Source organism: Gobio gobio (genome assembly GCF_949357685.1).
Source record: "Gobio gobio genome assembly, chromosome: 5".
Classification (NCBI taxonomy): Eukaryota; Metazoa; Chordata; class Actinopteri; order Cypriniformes; family Gobionidae; genus Gobio; species Gobio gobio.
This window is the reverse complement of record NC_137101.1, coordinates 14,390,858-14,407,066: the sequence shown is the minus strand read 5'-3', so window position 1 is coordinate 14,407,066 and position 16,209 is coordinate 14,390,858. Positions and strand designations below refer to the sequence as shown.

The 16,209-nt window shown below is 35.7% G+C and overlaps 1 protein-coding gene across 1 annotated transcript; it reads left to right on the top strand.

Moving 5' to 3' along the window:
• Window positions 1-6,036: 6,036 nt before the first annotated feature.
• On the top strand, window positions 6,037-13,182 carry rergla (RERG/RAS-like a). The gene is made up of 5 exons (XM_079817346.1): window positions 6,037-6,361; window positions 6,660-6,716; window positions 6,836-6,909; window positions 8,156-8,304; window positions 11,166-13,182. The coding sequence occupies exons 1-5, from the start codon at window positions 6,310-6,312 to the stop codon at window positions 11,449-11,451; spliced, it is 618 nt and encodes a 205-aa protein (XP_079673472.1). The 5' UTR covers window positions 6,037-6,309; the 3' UTR covers window positions 11,452-13,182.
• The last annotated feature ends 3,027 nt before the right edge of the window (window positions 13,183-16,209 follow it).

Sequence of the window (16,209 nt, the reverse complement as noted above, 5' to 3'; positions counted from 1 at the left end):
ACAGCCTTCTGTCCTCCCGCTTAACTCAGATCTTTCATTTCTAGTAGTGAATTGCTTTTTAATTGCCTCATCTTATGTTCGTTGTTGAGTGGCGTCGGTTTGGCCTTGTACATTTTGAAAGCCTTGATCATTGTTTCTTCCTCTTAGATAATTTTTGCTTGTTTTGAGTAGTTGATGATAGTAACCCATCCTTTCCTGATCTAATCAGATTCCAGAGGGAATGCACAGGATATATACAGTCAAACTGTGCACATTAATTCCCCTCAGTGTGGGAACTGCTCGGTTTCCCTATAAGACACAATGGAAAGCAAAAAACTTGGAAATGTATAGAAATATAGATTTTTGGGAGGGAAGAATAATTCCAGCTCCCGGCTAGATGAAAATGAAGTCATAGATCAGTCAGGGTTTCTCTCAAAAGCGATGAGAGTGATCAAAAGCCAATGAAGAATATAGCAAGCGCTCGTCCTCCCTCTCCTTCACTTTCATGCCGTATTTTGGCCTCCTGAGCTTCGCTGTCTACATGGATTAGTTTGAAAAATATCCGCAGAGTTAAAATGCCTCTGCTACTATGAATTGCCATTTATCCTCACAGATATTTTCAATTTAGTGAGGTGCTTTCAAGTTCTGGCCAAACCAAACGAAAGCCTCAGGCATTCTCTGAGAGCTTCCTCACCTCGAAATACTGCGGCTATTCTTCTGAAGGCTGATGAACTGGATTAGCATATTTAGCACATCAACCTTCGTTTCCTTTATTTGATCCTGTTTGTTTAGCATTACAACTAAATTATAGCTGTTGTTATCAATCATTCTAAAAAAAAAATTATAATAATAAATCAAAGCAGTAGCTAACTCACCTTCTTTGTTCACCTTTTGATTAGTAACTTTTAAAGCATTAAAGTGAAAGTAACCTTTTAGTAGTAAGGATATGCTGGTGTGTAGTTTGTTTACTCACCTGAATGATCTGCTACATTTGCCAAAATATCGGTAATTGTTTCTCATGTAGTCCTATTTTCAACATTTACAGGGGCTGTGATTCTTTACAGGGGCTGTGATTCTTGGAAAATCCTTGGCCGAATTACCTACTGTTTTTTGACAAACACTTTTTTTGTGCTGGAAGTGCTGGAAGAACAATGTTATTTCATATCGCCGCTCAAAGGAAAAAGTGAAAAAAGCAAGTAAACATTTGAAATGGGGCGTTATTGTGGCAGAAATATATACAAATATAAACCAAGCAGCTTTGTTTAGGGGAGCGCGGGGCACAACCTAACGCAGGGTTAGTTGTAACACGCATGGTTTAAATCTTTCCACACATGCCAGGATCACGAAACTTAGTGTATTTGCTAGTTGCCATATCAACATTATTTAGAGAAAAAAATGCGCCAAAATTAAAAAATATTTGGAAGATATCACTGAACATTTATTTAACCATAGCAAAAGTACATTTCTTAAGTTTATTTTTCATCTCTGTTTTTTTGTGTTTATTTAAAATAAGACAAATCTGATATTATTTTAATCTTATATCTGTTATTTAACAGTTGAGATCGTTCTTTAATGCTGATCTGACAAGCAGAAGACACGAGTCACGGTTTAAATCCCAGTTACGCAGATGGGGTGCATTGTAACACTGCGTTACAATGAGCCCCTATTAGAAATATGCTATTATATTCTATACTTTTATCAATTCTTTTGAGAAACCATGAGAAAAGGTGAATAATGACTGAGAGTCAATGTTCAGAAAATTTTAACGATGCTGTATAGCTGTATTTAGCAATGTTTGTTGTCAAACGCAAAAATTTATGTATTTTTAATGATAAAAAAATGCCATTATTTTATTTGTAAAAGTTAATAATTGTATTTTATTGACACGGTATTTTAGTTTGTCATGGATATTTTTTTGATTATATCAGGTAACATTTTAAGCTGTCATATGGTCATGTTACAATGTACCCCACCTATAGGGCATGTTGTCACATTTCACTTCCATTCTTTCGGGGTAAATCAAGAAAAAAGTATACACTGTATTAATGAAACATAACCACATAATTGTACCAGACGTGTGCATTAATGTGGGAAAAAATAAATACTCTGAACCCCAAGTGGATTTACACAAGCTGAGAGTCAAAAAGCATTAGGTTGTGCCCCGCTTTCCCCCTACTTCTTGTAAATAAGAGGCTGTATTAACTTATTTCTGCTAATTCTCACATTTTTTTAAATGACATCCATAATTTTGAGATATATATATATATATAATATCTAATCAGCCAATCACATGACAGCAACTCAGTGCATGTAGGCACATGGTCAAGATGATCTGCTGAAGATCAAACTGAGCATCAGAATCGGAAAGAAAGGTGACTTTGAACATGGCATGGCTGTTGGTCTGAGTATTTCAGAAACTACTGAACTATACTGGGATTTTCACGCACAACCATCTCAAGGAATGAGAAAATGTGCAGAAGAGCATCTCTGAATGCACAACACATCGAATCTTGAAGCAGATTTAACACACCGGTTGCCACTCTTGTCAGCTAATAACAGGAAACTGAGGCTACAATTTGCAAGGGCTCACCAAAATTGGACAATAGAAGACTGGAAAAACGTTGCCTGGTCTGATGAGTCTCGATTTCTGCTGCGACATTCAGATGGTAGGGCGTAAACAGCATGAAAGCATGGATCCATCCTGCCTTGTATCATTAGTTCAGGCTGTTGCTGGTGTAATGGAACATTTTCTTGTCACACTTTGGGCCTCTTAGCACCAGTTGAGCATTGTTTAAACACCACAGCCTACCTGAGTATTGTTGCTGACCATGTCCATCCCTTTATGACCACAGTGTGCCCATCTTCTGATGGCTCCTTCCAGCAGGATAACACACCATGTGACAAATCCAAAATTATTTTTAAACCGGTTTCTTGAACATGACGTGTTCACTGAACTCAAATGGCCTCCACAGTCACCAGATCTCAACCCAAGCTTCTTCGGGATGTGGTGGAACGGGAGATTCGGATCATGGATGTGCAGCCGACAAATCTGCAGCAACTGCGTGACGCTATCAGTGAGTAGTTGGCTAGTATTTCATACTGAATATAACCAAAATGTACAAACTCATCCGTGTATGTTAGCGGCTCTCAAAATGTAATGCTTTTGTTGTGTTGCAACACCAAAGTAGACCATTGTCAACGATATTTTTTAGAGCTTAGCCAATACAGTTGATTTAACAAGATGTTCTGTTCAAATGGAAAACAAAGCATTACAAACAGGTCACCATTTTTCTATGTCCTGTATGTGTTCTCTTGAAGATAAACAGAAAAACTTTGCTTTGAGAGGTTTCCAGACTGACCTCAGCTGATTGGCCTTCAGTGATTTCCACATGAAGATCTGAAAAGAATCAAGTGTACCAAATTCAGGTATAATCCACTTTGATTAATGATTCAAGGAAAGAACACAAGAAACAGCAATCAAGGCCCTCAACCCCATTTCTTATATTTAAAAAAAAATGCTTTCGAAAAAAAGATAGAAGGAAGGAAAATAAAGTAAAAACAGCGTCCAATACAGTGATTATCTGATTTTGCGCTTTCATAAGATCAGGTATGATCCAGTCAACATTGCACCCACTTGTATGACTTAGTCTCATTTTCTTCTGTATCACGCATAAACACAATGACCAATGTCTTTTTTTTTTTTTTTTTTTTTTTTTTCTGCAGTTGCTATTATGAATCTGATAATGCAACCGCCTCTAATCACACATTCAGGCTCTGGTGTCACTGATTATGCTGCTAGTGTAATAGCTCTTGATAAGTGATCCACTTGGCCTTGCATTGCTCTTTCAGACATGCAACAAACAGCAGCAGTACTAACACACAAACTGCAATTAATATGCATTCGTTTCTCGACCCATCAGACTGACTTGTTGATAAGCAAACCTCTGTATGACATAATGTGGCAGATATGCATTTGCCTGGTAAATGTTTATTATGTGTGAGTCATTACGTGGGGGACCAGCAGCTTATGTAACCGATCCACATCCTAACATGAAGGTCCAAAACAACACCCACAGACTGCACACACCTCACAATTAGTGCGGCTATTTGTTATTTCTGAAGAGATGCTATTCTTGCATTCACGCTATATATATGTTGTGTGTGTGGGCTATGTATACCTTAAGTTATGGGGACAAAATGTCCTCACAAAGAAAGCAATATCCAAAATCCTTGTCCTTGTGGGGACATTTTTTTGGTCCCCATGAGGAAAACCACTTATAAATCATACTACAATAAGTGACGTTTTTGAAAATATAAAAATGCAGAACGTTTTATGTGGTTAGGGGTACACTGTAAAAAATAAAAACGGAAAATGTACTGGTAATTTTCTGCCAGGACATTTATCCAGTCATTTTACGGAAATTTCCATTAACCCTTAAAGGGTTAGTTCACCCAAAAATGAAAAATTTTGTCATTAATAACTTGCCCATAAGACCTTTGTTCATCTTCGGAACACAAATTAAGATATTTTTGTAGAAATCCGATTGCTCGGAAAGGCCTCCATTGGCAGCAATGTAATTTGCACTCACAAGACCCATAAAAGGTAAAGACTTGTTCGTTTCTCACGGTTCGGGCATCCAGGAAATGTACACTTTAGCCCCATCTTGACCACTACGCCAAGACCTAAAGCACGATCAATGTAGAATTCAACAGCTTAGATACGGCTCCTTGCTCCTCGCTTCCAGGTCATGTGTCAGAACGTTGGCTCTACGTCATATTATCGCGTACACTCAAAAAAAAAAAAATTCTATATGGCACTAAAAGTGGTTCTTGTTGAATAAAGTCGTTATTTTTATATTTTTTTTGCACACAAAAACTATTTTCGTCGCTTCATAAAATTATTGTAGAACCACTGTAGTGAGATGGACTTTGTAACAACGTCTTTAGTACCTTTTATGGGTCTTGTGAGTGCAAATTACATTGCTGCCAATGGAGGCCTTTCTGAGCCATCGGATTTCAACAAAAATATCTTAAATTTGTGTTCTGAAGATGAACGGAGGTCGTACAGGTGTCGAACGACATGAGGGTGAGTAATTAATGACAGAATTTTCATTTTTGGGTGAACTAACCCTTTAAAACACAATTTAATGTAATGTGTAGTTCAAAATACAGGTAAAACACCTGCAAAAAAAAATACGCAAAATTCCTTTATATTTATACAGTACATTGTGCCCTATTTTACAGACTTTTTTTTACAGTGTAAAAATCATTATTTCTATGGAATGTCCCCATAAAACATGAAAACCCCACATACGTGTACATGTACAGTTTGACCAAACTGAAAATTTATATCATCACTCTTTATTCAAGTATTATCAAAATTGTGCATATATTAAAGGTATATTGCATGGTTGTGCTTGGAGTGCTCTGATTATTTTATTTGTGATAACACAATAAAACATAATGATATAGCCTGATTATGTTCAATGTATGCTTTTTCCTGAGCTTTTGGATTTTCTCTGCATTTTATTCAAATAAAACCTGTAGCTGAAGTTTGCCTTTTTTGCCAAATACTTAAGTCAGATAAGCATATGCAAACATTATGTCCGGAGGGAATATTTGTTTTTAATGACCACACAAGTATGATTAAACCATCAAAACATACTGAAAATATTTTATATATATTTAAAAAAAAAAAAAAAATGAGGGAAGAACATAACACTAAACCTGGTTAAGATAACTTCAGCTGCAGGTTTTATTTTACTATGCATATATATATATATATATATATATATATATATATCATTATTTACGAGCATAATAAAGAAAAAGCATTATTTGTATTTTATAAAACACTTATTGTTCGGTAAGCTTTGTTCAAGGTTTATAGCATAATGGTTCTCTCATACAAGAACAAAAAGTTGGCGAATCTTTGTAAACGAATAAAACCATTGATCAAGTGGGCAAAACATGGCAACAAAGAGCAACCCCTTTGAGACATTCACATACACCCAGAACCTGCGATGTTCTGGCTCCAGCTGTGACTTGCGTCACCGTGACGTCAGGATCCTCATAATGGTCGAGCTGCGTCGCGCTCGAGCTGAGCAGAATTGGAGAGGCAGCGCTACCATACGAGTCTGGCGAACACCTGCGCGAGATCAACACGGGTCTGAACGAGCAGAGGATGCATCAGTCCCTTCTTACTTTCCATCTTCAGTGTTTTTAAAAGCGTGCCAGTCAGTGACTGAAATGTGGAGCTTGCGTTGAACTGAGTAGGCTACGCGCGTTTGAGTTTTATTCCTTTGAGATCTGGACGCGTTTCTGTGAATAATGAATGACATAAAAGTTGCAGTTCTGGGATCCGAGGGTGTCGGGAAATCAGGTATTTATATTAAATTAAATGCTTTATCATCTTCATCAAATATTTATCCATGCAAAAATTATAACTATTTATTTGATATAAAAAATCCCTACTTATATTTTTGTTTTTATGCAATTAAAGTTAGAAAAAATAACTATTTGTTTAATTATATATTAAACCCATATATATATATATATATATATATATATATATATATATATATATATATATATATATATATATATATATATATATATATATATATAATTTGTGTGTGACTGTTTTGTTTCATCTTTTGTACTCTTCTTCACGTTCACAGCACTTATTGTTCGATTTCTAACCAGGCGATTCATTGGAGAGTATGCATCATCATCAGGTATGTGCGATATTGTTTTCAGATTGCATTTTTTCCTATTTTTTTAGAGGGTGCATTTGGTTTGGGTAAGTGTACAGAACACATGCGGTGTCTGATGTGATCTGTTCTTGCCTTTACAGAGTGCATTTACAGAAAGCGCATGTCTATTGATGGAAGACAGCTTAATCTTGAACTTTATGACCCCTGTTCTCAGGTATGTGTACATGTAACTGTACTTGTGTAGAAGGAGTAATCAATGCAATAACTTCATAAAGCACCATGCGGTTTAGTGAGCAGGACTACTGTGCATATTTCAGTAACATAACAGATCTTTCTTTAAGATTACTTAACCTTTGCCTGTTTGAACAGGTAGACTGATTTAACTGTAAGCGAAGAAAAACATATTGTATACATGTAAGCACCTCATTCCGTGCACACTAGTCTAGACACTTCCCAGAGACATGGCATCATCATAAACAAACAGTGTTAACCTACTAACTTTTAGTGTGTATCCTATAGAAAGCAAGTATTATCTGTCTTCCTGGCATTAATGAGTATTGCAGAGCTGCGGGTTTCGCTGCTCATATAATCATTCCACAATCTCCAGACACAGCCAGCTCTATATAATGCACCAATCAGCGCTGCTCATTATCCCATCTGCCCTGCAACACTATATATTAGTCTTATATTACGTTTATATTATTCTTGGGATATTAGCCTTATATAACCACACAAGAGTTAATATGAGATGAAGCGTGTTTTACTTTGTCCTCTTGAGCTTTATATGTATATTATTAATGTAATAAATGAGGTAAATACAGTCTAGAAGGATGACTGTGGATAAAATCCAATTATTGAATCAGTCTGTTGCCCATTATGTGATTGGATGCCATCTGTGCATCTTGGGGGTCCAGTTGATTATCCTGCTTTTCCTCTCACAATCCCATTTTGTGTAATCAGTGATGTTTAGGGAGTTAAATGAATATTGCTGTGGTAAATAGTTATACACAAAAGGTTATTGAGTGGTTAGACACTCAAATAATACCATTTACACTCTAAAAAAAAGGTTCTATAGGTCACCAAAAATGTCTCATAATCATAGGGGAACCTTTTTAAGTGATATTTAGCACCAATTTTGGTGCTTCAGTTGTTCTTCAGCAGTTCTTCACCGGTTCTTTGACTAAGGAGCTATATAGCACCGCTACCATATACAGAACATGTTAAGATATGGTGCTATATAGCACCAAAAGTTCCTCTATGATTATGACGAAGAACCATTTTTGGTGCCATATAGAACCCTTTTTTTTTTTAGTGTATTTTTTGGTTATACTATCGTAACAGTGAGTATTGTAATGTTTATGGATTGGCTCCATTCACATTCATTGTAAGTGCATCACTATAAGCCAGATTTTTGCTTTAACTTGTATTGAGCCTGAGACGTAATGCGTGTTTCTTTGCAGCCGTGCGAGGGGAAATCCACTCTCAATGAGCAGATCCACTGGGCCGATGGTTTTGTGGTCGTTTACGACATCAGCGATCGCTCCTCTTTCCTCACGGCCAAAGCCATAGTGCACCTGATCCGAGAGCATCGCCTGGGAGGGACTAAAAGGTACACACGGTTCACAACAACATCCTCGGGCAACATAAGATATGCCTATTTCTGTCCATATATGAGTGTTGCTTTTATGTGGGTGTCCATAATTTACCAGCTCCGGTTCGCATTGAGGAGAATCGTTGAATTGACTGTGTGGGTGGTGATGATGGGCGGATGAGCTGGTGACTCAGAAATTCAATGAAAAATATCTATTTTTAGTTTATCCTTGACTATTGAGAAATTGATGAAGTAGATGCCCTGGAGATGAAATCGCTTTATAACCGAAATAAGTGGAATATTGAATGGGCTTGTGTTTTCAATGAAGATTTATTATAATTCAGGTTTATTCGTTTTTTCATCATTTAAAGGGTTCATTTTTACTCACCGTCTTGTCATTCCAAACCTATAACATGTAAGACCTTCGTTCATCTTCGTGCATCTCCGTCTCGTTTTTTGGCTGACGCTGTTCATGTGAGCACCACAACGCATGTGTGTGATGCTGACACAGTAGCTGGCCAATGGTGAGCCGGCGTTCTGATGTAGAATCCGGAAGAGCTGCACTGTGTTTACTATGTTAACAGTGTTGGAGACTGACACGGAAGAGAAGAAAGTTTTGAAGAAAATAAAAGTTATTTTTGTTTTGTTTTTGCACACAAAAAGTATTCTCGTCGCTTCACAACATTAAAGGGATAGTTCACCCAAAAATTAAAATTAGCCCATAATCTGCTCACCCTCAAGTCATCCTAGGTGTATATGACATTCTTCTTTCAGACGATTCTTCTTATATCACAAAATTCCAGGCTAATCCAAGCATTAGAATTGCAGTAATAGTTGCTCTGTTTTTGAATTCCATAAAAAGCGCATCTGTCCATCAAATAACGTGCTCCACGCAGCTCTGGGGTGTTAATAAAGGCCTTCTGAAGCGAATCGATGCGTTTGTGTAAGAAAAATATCCATATTTAAAACTTTATAAAGTTAACTTTTGGCCGACCGCCTTCCCTGTTCAAGTTATGCAAAAATTGTTGAAAGTTCCCCTGCTGATCGAAAGACTAGCGTGACCAGGTGCGCTCGTCATGACGTCACATACGCATCTTGAGTTTCACTTTCAACATTCAACACTTTTCCACGGAAGGCGGTCGGCCGAAAGTTTAATTGATTAAGTTTTAAATATGGATATTTTTCGTACACAAACGTGTCGATTCGCTTCAGAAGGCCTTTATTAACACCCCGGAGCCGCGTGGAGCACGTTATTTGACGGACAGATGCACTTTCAAAACACTTAAAAAACAGAGCCACTATTACTCCAATTCTAATGCTTGGATTAGCCTGGACTTTTTTAATATAACTTTTATTTGTCTGAAAGAAGAACGTCATATACACATAGGATGACTTGAGGGTGAGTAAATTATGGGCTAATTTTCATTTTTGGTTGAACTATCCCTTTAAGGTTGAACCTCTGGAGTCACATGGACTATTTTAACAATGTCTTTACTAGCTTTCTAGGCCTTGAAAGTTGCAATGACGTTGCTGCCTATGGATGGTTCAGAAACCTCTCGGATTTCATCAAAAATATCTTAATTCGTTAGCCTGACATCTTCATTCTAGTCAGAATACAAGTCTGATACTGCTCCATTGGGCTGTGATTATGGGGCGTGTTTCAACCGAACCAGGAAAGACCTCAATTGGATAGACCTCCAACCAATCAGAGCAACGGAGTGACGCATAGTTGTCAACAGAACTCAACTGCATGCACACTGGAAGAAGAAGATGAGTGTAAACGATCTTTGCCGGTACTGTAAAACGATTTTAAGGATACACGGAGTACTTACCAACACAATCAACGTTTTTGAGAGAAATAGTATAGGTGAATGCATATACGAACAAGTTCGCCGTTTAGGATTAGTACGAATTCAACCCAAGCACTCTTTGGTGACGTGAATGTTTACGTTACTGTGTATCATCTGTCCATCATTGTATAAAGCCCGCCCTGACAATTTGATTGGTCCGAACAGCTCCTGTTCGGGCATAGTGGCTCCACAACGGATAAAGTCCTGAACGAATTTCCTGAACTCAGTTGTTGTGGGCGGGGCTAAATTCGTCTGGCATCCAGGCTATTAATTTGTGTTTCCGAAGATGAACGATGGTTTTACTGGTTTGGAACAACATTAGGGTAATCAATGAAAGAATTTTCATTTTGTTGGGTGAATTAATCCTTTAAATAAATTGCGCTTTCAGGCTTTTCCTGCTTTTCCTTTTTACTTTGGTTATAGTGAATTATTTAAGCATTGGCAGGCGGAGCCAAACATCAGCAAATCAAATTAAAATCAAATGAAAATTCTCTAAAATTCTGCATGAAACGGAAGTTGCGATAGACTTTTCTTCCCTATTGTGACACATCCGAGGGAAACTGCTTCGCAAACAAGAGAAAATTTAGGGCTGGACTTGATTTTGTCCATAAGGAATTGATTGGATCGTTGGACGGTTGTGGTTTGCTATTGGTCGATTACATATGAGTGACTGGTTGTCTGCCCTCAAGCCAGTAAACTGGCATCAGTTACTTGCGGGAAGTAACTGTTACTTTATATGTTACTTTACAGGGAAGTTATGTTCATTAAAGATTATTAGGGCACATGATTTAAAAAAAAAAATTATAATTATGTGAACGGATAAATCACTTATAATAAAACATTAAAAAAAATAAGAATTGTCCATTTTGATTTCATGGTGACTTTTATCTAATCAAAATGATGTTGCGTTCTGAATTCGGTGGCCTTTTAAGAGAAATTTAGACATGGTGTACTTTTAAAAGTTGATAAAGTTGGCAAGTAGAAAACAATGGAACATCTTAAGTACTGTTGTTTCTCCTCTGACCGCAGGGACGCGGACTCTGTGATCTTCCTGGTGGGCAATAAGCAAGACTTGTGCCACGTGCGGGAGGTGGACAGGGAGGAAGGCCAGAGGCTGGCGTCCGAGAGCCGCTGCCAGTTTTACGAGCTGTCTGCTGCGGAGCACTACCAGGAGGTGGTGCTCATGTTCTCAAAGATTGTGCGCAATGCCAGCCTGGGAGGCAAAGCCAAGGAGCGCCGCCGCCGCCCCAGCGGTTCAAAGTCTATGGCCAAACTCATAAACAACGTCTTCGGAAAACGGCGGAAATCGGTTTGAGAACGAACTTGGACAATTGTTACAGGACTGATGTATGACATCAAGCTTGTTTGTATAGTTCCTCACTGCTTTTCATAAAACACATCAAGAACGTGGACACATTTCACCCCAAAGTCAAACCAAAACCTGAATATGAAGCCTGATAATTATGATTTTTGCATTTCAACAATATTTTCGTGACAATTAAGCACGATTACCTCATAAATTCTCATAACCGTAAGAGATAAAAACTAGAAAATGCATTGTGGTAATGAGAAAATGTGCTAAATTGTCACAATGCAAAACGTTTATTTTTATTTATGCAAAATATAACCTATGTTTTTTACATTTGTGTACAGCTGCACATCTCTGCTCTTTGCCTTAAATGTTTCTTTAATCACTTTTTAGGATGTTTAAACAGCAGATTTGAGGGGATAAAAAGTAACGACACTATCTCTGAAGTTGTGAAATATTGATTAGCTTGCTATATAGTCATTGATAAAATGTTTCATCTATGATGCCGGCAACTAATGGTGTCGTTTATGGATTTTGAAATCTCTTCAAATTCCTGAAAAATATAAATGTATGTGCATTAAAATGATGTGACAATGCTGACGAAGCATCTTTTTTATCTTCTTTTATCTAGGAATTCACATCTAAATCTATGTTTCCTCAAAATTGGGAAACGACTGACCTTTGTCCAAAGCATAAGGGATAGGCATCCAGTATTGAATACTTTATCTGAAATCATCACCAGAAATGGCATTATCTTTAATGTTGTGCAACAGATTTGCTTCAGGTAGCAAGTTTGCGTGTTACAGTCAGGAGATAATGATGAACAGACTCAGATTTTGGAAAGGCACCAACAAAATAAACGATGAGTCACTTGTCTGCTTCTAATTTGTACTACAAATTACCATATACGTTGTACATGCAGTATTGTGCAAAATGCTAATTACTTTCTAAATCCTAAATAATGTGTGTAATGGGATACTTGCATAATTCACAGTATACTACTTAGTATTACTTTTTAAAAAAGTAAACTCATGCTATTAAAGATCAATTGATGTTGCTGTCACACTGGCAATGAAAGGTCAAGTCGGATGAATTGCATTGTGGGATCCAGTATGCAATGTTCTTTGGTTGCATATATGTTTGTGAAAACGTGTTAATAATCTGGTGATTCCAAAGTTGCATACTGTACACAAAATACAATGTGATGAGTATGGAGACAGATGTAGTGCATGCTATGCATTCAGTGTGGTTATTTGAGTAAAAACCAGCCAGAACAACCGCCTATCGGCATCATGTCATCCACCAGCATCAGATTTTTCTACAGAAAATTTTATTTTATATACAAAAAAATCTAAATCAAGCATTGTTCTGAAAGTATACCCTTACAAAAAAATTATGTATTCAAGTGTATTATTATTAGTATACTTCTTTTAAACTAAAAAAAAATGAGTCTACTTTTTATGAACATTAAAATTACACTTTAAAATTACACTTAAGTATACTTGACATTGACAGAAAAGTCTAAATGTATTTGGCCTATACTTGTACTCAATCTTTTGACCGTGTTATACTTAAAAGGATAATTAAGAATTCTAAGTTTACTTTGCTTTGTAGTTGAGTTCACTCTTTTGATTGAGTAGCCTATTCAATATTCTTTTCACATAGTTTTACATACTGTCTCATGAACTTACATTGTTTGAAAATAGTGATTTATAAAGAAAAAATGCTCCTGATGTCAATTTTTGTGTAGTCCACTGGGTGTGTACATAGGAATTTACTTTAAATCTACTACAGGTAAAGCTATATTTCAAGTATAAACATGACTACCAAAATAAGAACACAGTAGTATACTTGGTAACACTTTATTTTAGAGTCCAATTCTCACTATTAACTAGTTTACCTATTAGCATGCATATAAGGATATTGGCTTTTTATTAGTACTTATAAAGCACATATTAATGCTTTATTCTGCATGACCATATTCTACATCCCTTAATCCTACCCAATACCTAAACTTAACAACTACCTTACTAACTATTAATAAGGAGTTTATTGAGGCAGTGGCACTTCTTTAATTGTTACTCCGTTAATAGTGAATGTGTTCCCTATATTAAAGTGTTACCGTATACTTAAAGTGCAAAAATAATATATAAATAGTAAACCATAAGTATGATGTTAAGTTCACTTAAAGAAAACTACTAAACTAGCAGTATACTTCAAAGTGTATTTTCATAAACTAAAAAAATAGTTATAAAACTAGTAAACTATCAGTATACATAATATGTTCACTAGTATAGTTGCAGTACAAACAAAAAACTATAGTTGTATAATAAACCAGTTGGGTATTCAGTTTACTACACTGTAAAGAAAATTATAGGATCAATAAGTTATGACAACATGTTTTTAAGTTAATTTAACTCAAAATGAGTTAAGAAATTTCAACTTTTTAATTTAAGTTAAACAAGATTCAACTCAGAATTGTAAGTCAGTTGAATGTAAATTGTAATATATAGAGTTGAAATGAACTTGTACACTGTAAAAAAAATATTGTTGGTTTAACTTTAAAAAATAAGTAACGTGGTTGCCTTCATTTTTAGTTCATTGAAATAAAAAATTTGAGTTAATACAATGAAGGAAATTGGTTTAATAAATAGAAACTCAAAAATTATTGTATCTGAACCACATAAATATATAAAAAAATGTGTGATAAATCATGAAAATAGCACAATTTGGCATGTTTCACTGCATTATTACAAATAAAACACACAGTTACGCAATATGCTTACAAAATATTTGAGTAAAGGGTGATGTCGATTCTCAAATGTTCATTGTATTAACTCAAATTTTTAATTTAATTAAATTTAATCAATTTCAAGGCAACCAGGTAACTTACTTTTTAATTATTATTTTTTTACAGTGTACTGTTACACATAAAAGCATACTTTTATACACTAAAAAGTGGGCCAATTTTGTCCCAAGTACGCTTACAAGTATACTACTATACATTGATATACTTGCTACATAAAGTATACTTAAAGAATATACTTGAACTTTACTTAAGTGTACTTAATAAAACAACCTTAAAGTAAACTTGTTATTTTGTAAGGTATATTTGAGGCCTGCTTTACACAAGCAAACAGATGAGACAAAACTCATTCTTTTGGCAACAGACAAGGCCAAAGACAAGCTATCATGTTTTTTCGTTGACCTTTTGGACGTCTGGCCTACATCCAACAAGACGATTTCCGAGAACAGCAAGTTATGCTGCGTAATATTTGAGTCAGGTTAAGTGTGGTTTGGGTCTTTCTAGTTATCAGCAGAAGCTAGTGAAGACCAGAAACCTCTATCAACATAAGGGAGAGGAGCAGATGGCTGATTGTACAGCATTGATTCAAAGGGAGATATGAAACACAATGTTTTTGCTTATGAGGGTCTTGTCATCACGCATTGATTCCTGGATTAACAGTCAAACAGCTAAATGTGCTGGGAATTTCACTTTTAAGTCATGCTTTGTGAACCGCATTTCTTCCAACTAATATGCCTAAACATATATTTTTCGCTTACCATTATGTGTAGGACATCTTTGTTGGACCTGTCAACCAATCAGAATTTAGTGTGACCATTTGCATTAGACTTGTGGTGTTTTAAAAGAAGTGGTGCCTCTAGTGGTGCCAATTGGAGTGGCTCAGTTGGGCCCAACGTAATAACATTGGCAATGGTGCGAGTTGGGATGAGACAGCCAAACAAAGGTGGATGTGGAGGTGGAATTGTTTTAAATTAGTTTGACAGCAGTCTTTATTTTCATTATTCTGTTTGCTGTCACTATTTGCGCAGAAATACCTTACTTTGCCATTCATAAGTCAGCATGAAACAGAAGTTTTATTGTGATGTATATCCGAATTAAACGGCTTCCAGTGGGGTGGGACTTCATTTTGTCGATTGATTGGAATCTTTGGATCGTTGTTTGCTATTGCTGTGATCTCATGTGAGTGACAGATGGTCCCGCCTTTGTGCCAATAAAAAACATGTCATCAAGTGGGAGGGGAAACATTACGATGGCAAAAAAAACAATAACGTGCATAGATAGATAGAAGTGCTGTCAAACGATTAATCACGATTAATTGCATCCAAAATAAAAGATTGTTTATGTATAATGTGTGTGTACTATGTATCATTATTATGTAAATATAAATACATGCATGTATATATTTAAGATATAAATGTATATATAAAATATATATATATATATATATATATATATATATATATATATATATATATATATATATATATATATATATATATATATATATATATGCAAATATTTTTTGAATATAAACATGTATGTGTGTGTATTCAAATATAGGCCTACATAATAATTATACACACATATATTATGTAAACAAACTTTTATTTTGGATGCGATTAATCATATGACAGCCTAAATTTATTAATAATAACTGCAAAATTCCATACAAATATGAATAGTCAAATTTGATACAGAACCTTGGCCTCTCTATTGCTAACTGTGGTTGAAACATGAATTGCAAATTACTTGTGGAGTTATTTTACATCAGTCTGAATCTGATATTTTGTGTTTTTACTTCTCGTACTGTATAGTCAACAGGGTAAAAAGAAAACAAACGTGCTGTCATACCTCAGACTTATCCTCCCACATAAGCTCTTTAAATTTAGTCACGAGACATGATGAATAATATGTTTATCACGCCATGTTCTCGTATCATCATTCACCCAGTAAAGAGG

Bases quoted from the DNA above. Each gene is read 5' to 3' on its own strand.
- rergla (XM_079817346.1), top strand. From the start codon at position 6,310: ATGAATGACATAAAAGTTGCAGTTCTGGGATCCGAGGGTGTCGGGAAA. The intron at 6,717-6,835 runs GTATGTGCGATA...TTGCCTTTACAG, and splicing joins AGAGTATGCATCATCATCAG to AGTGCATTTACAGAAAGCGC. The intron at 8,305-11,165 runs GTACACACGGTT...CTCTGACCGCAG, and splicing joins CGCCTGGGAGGGACTAAAAG to GGACGCGGACTCTGTGATCT.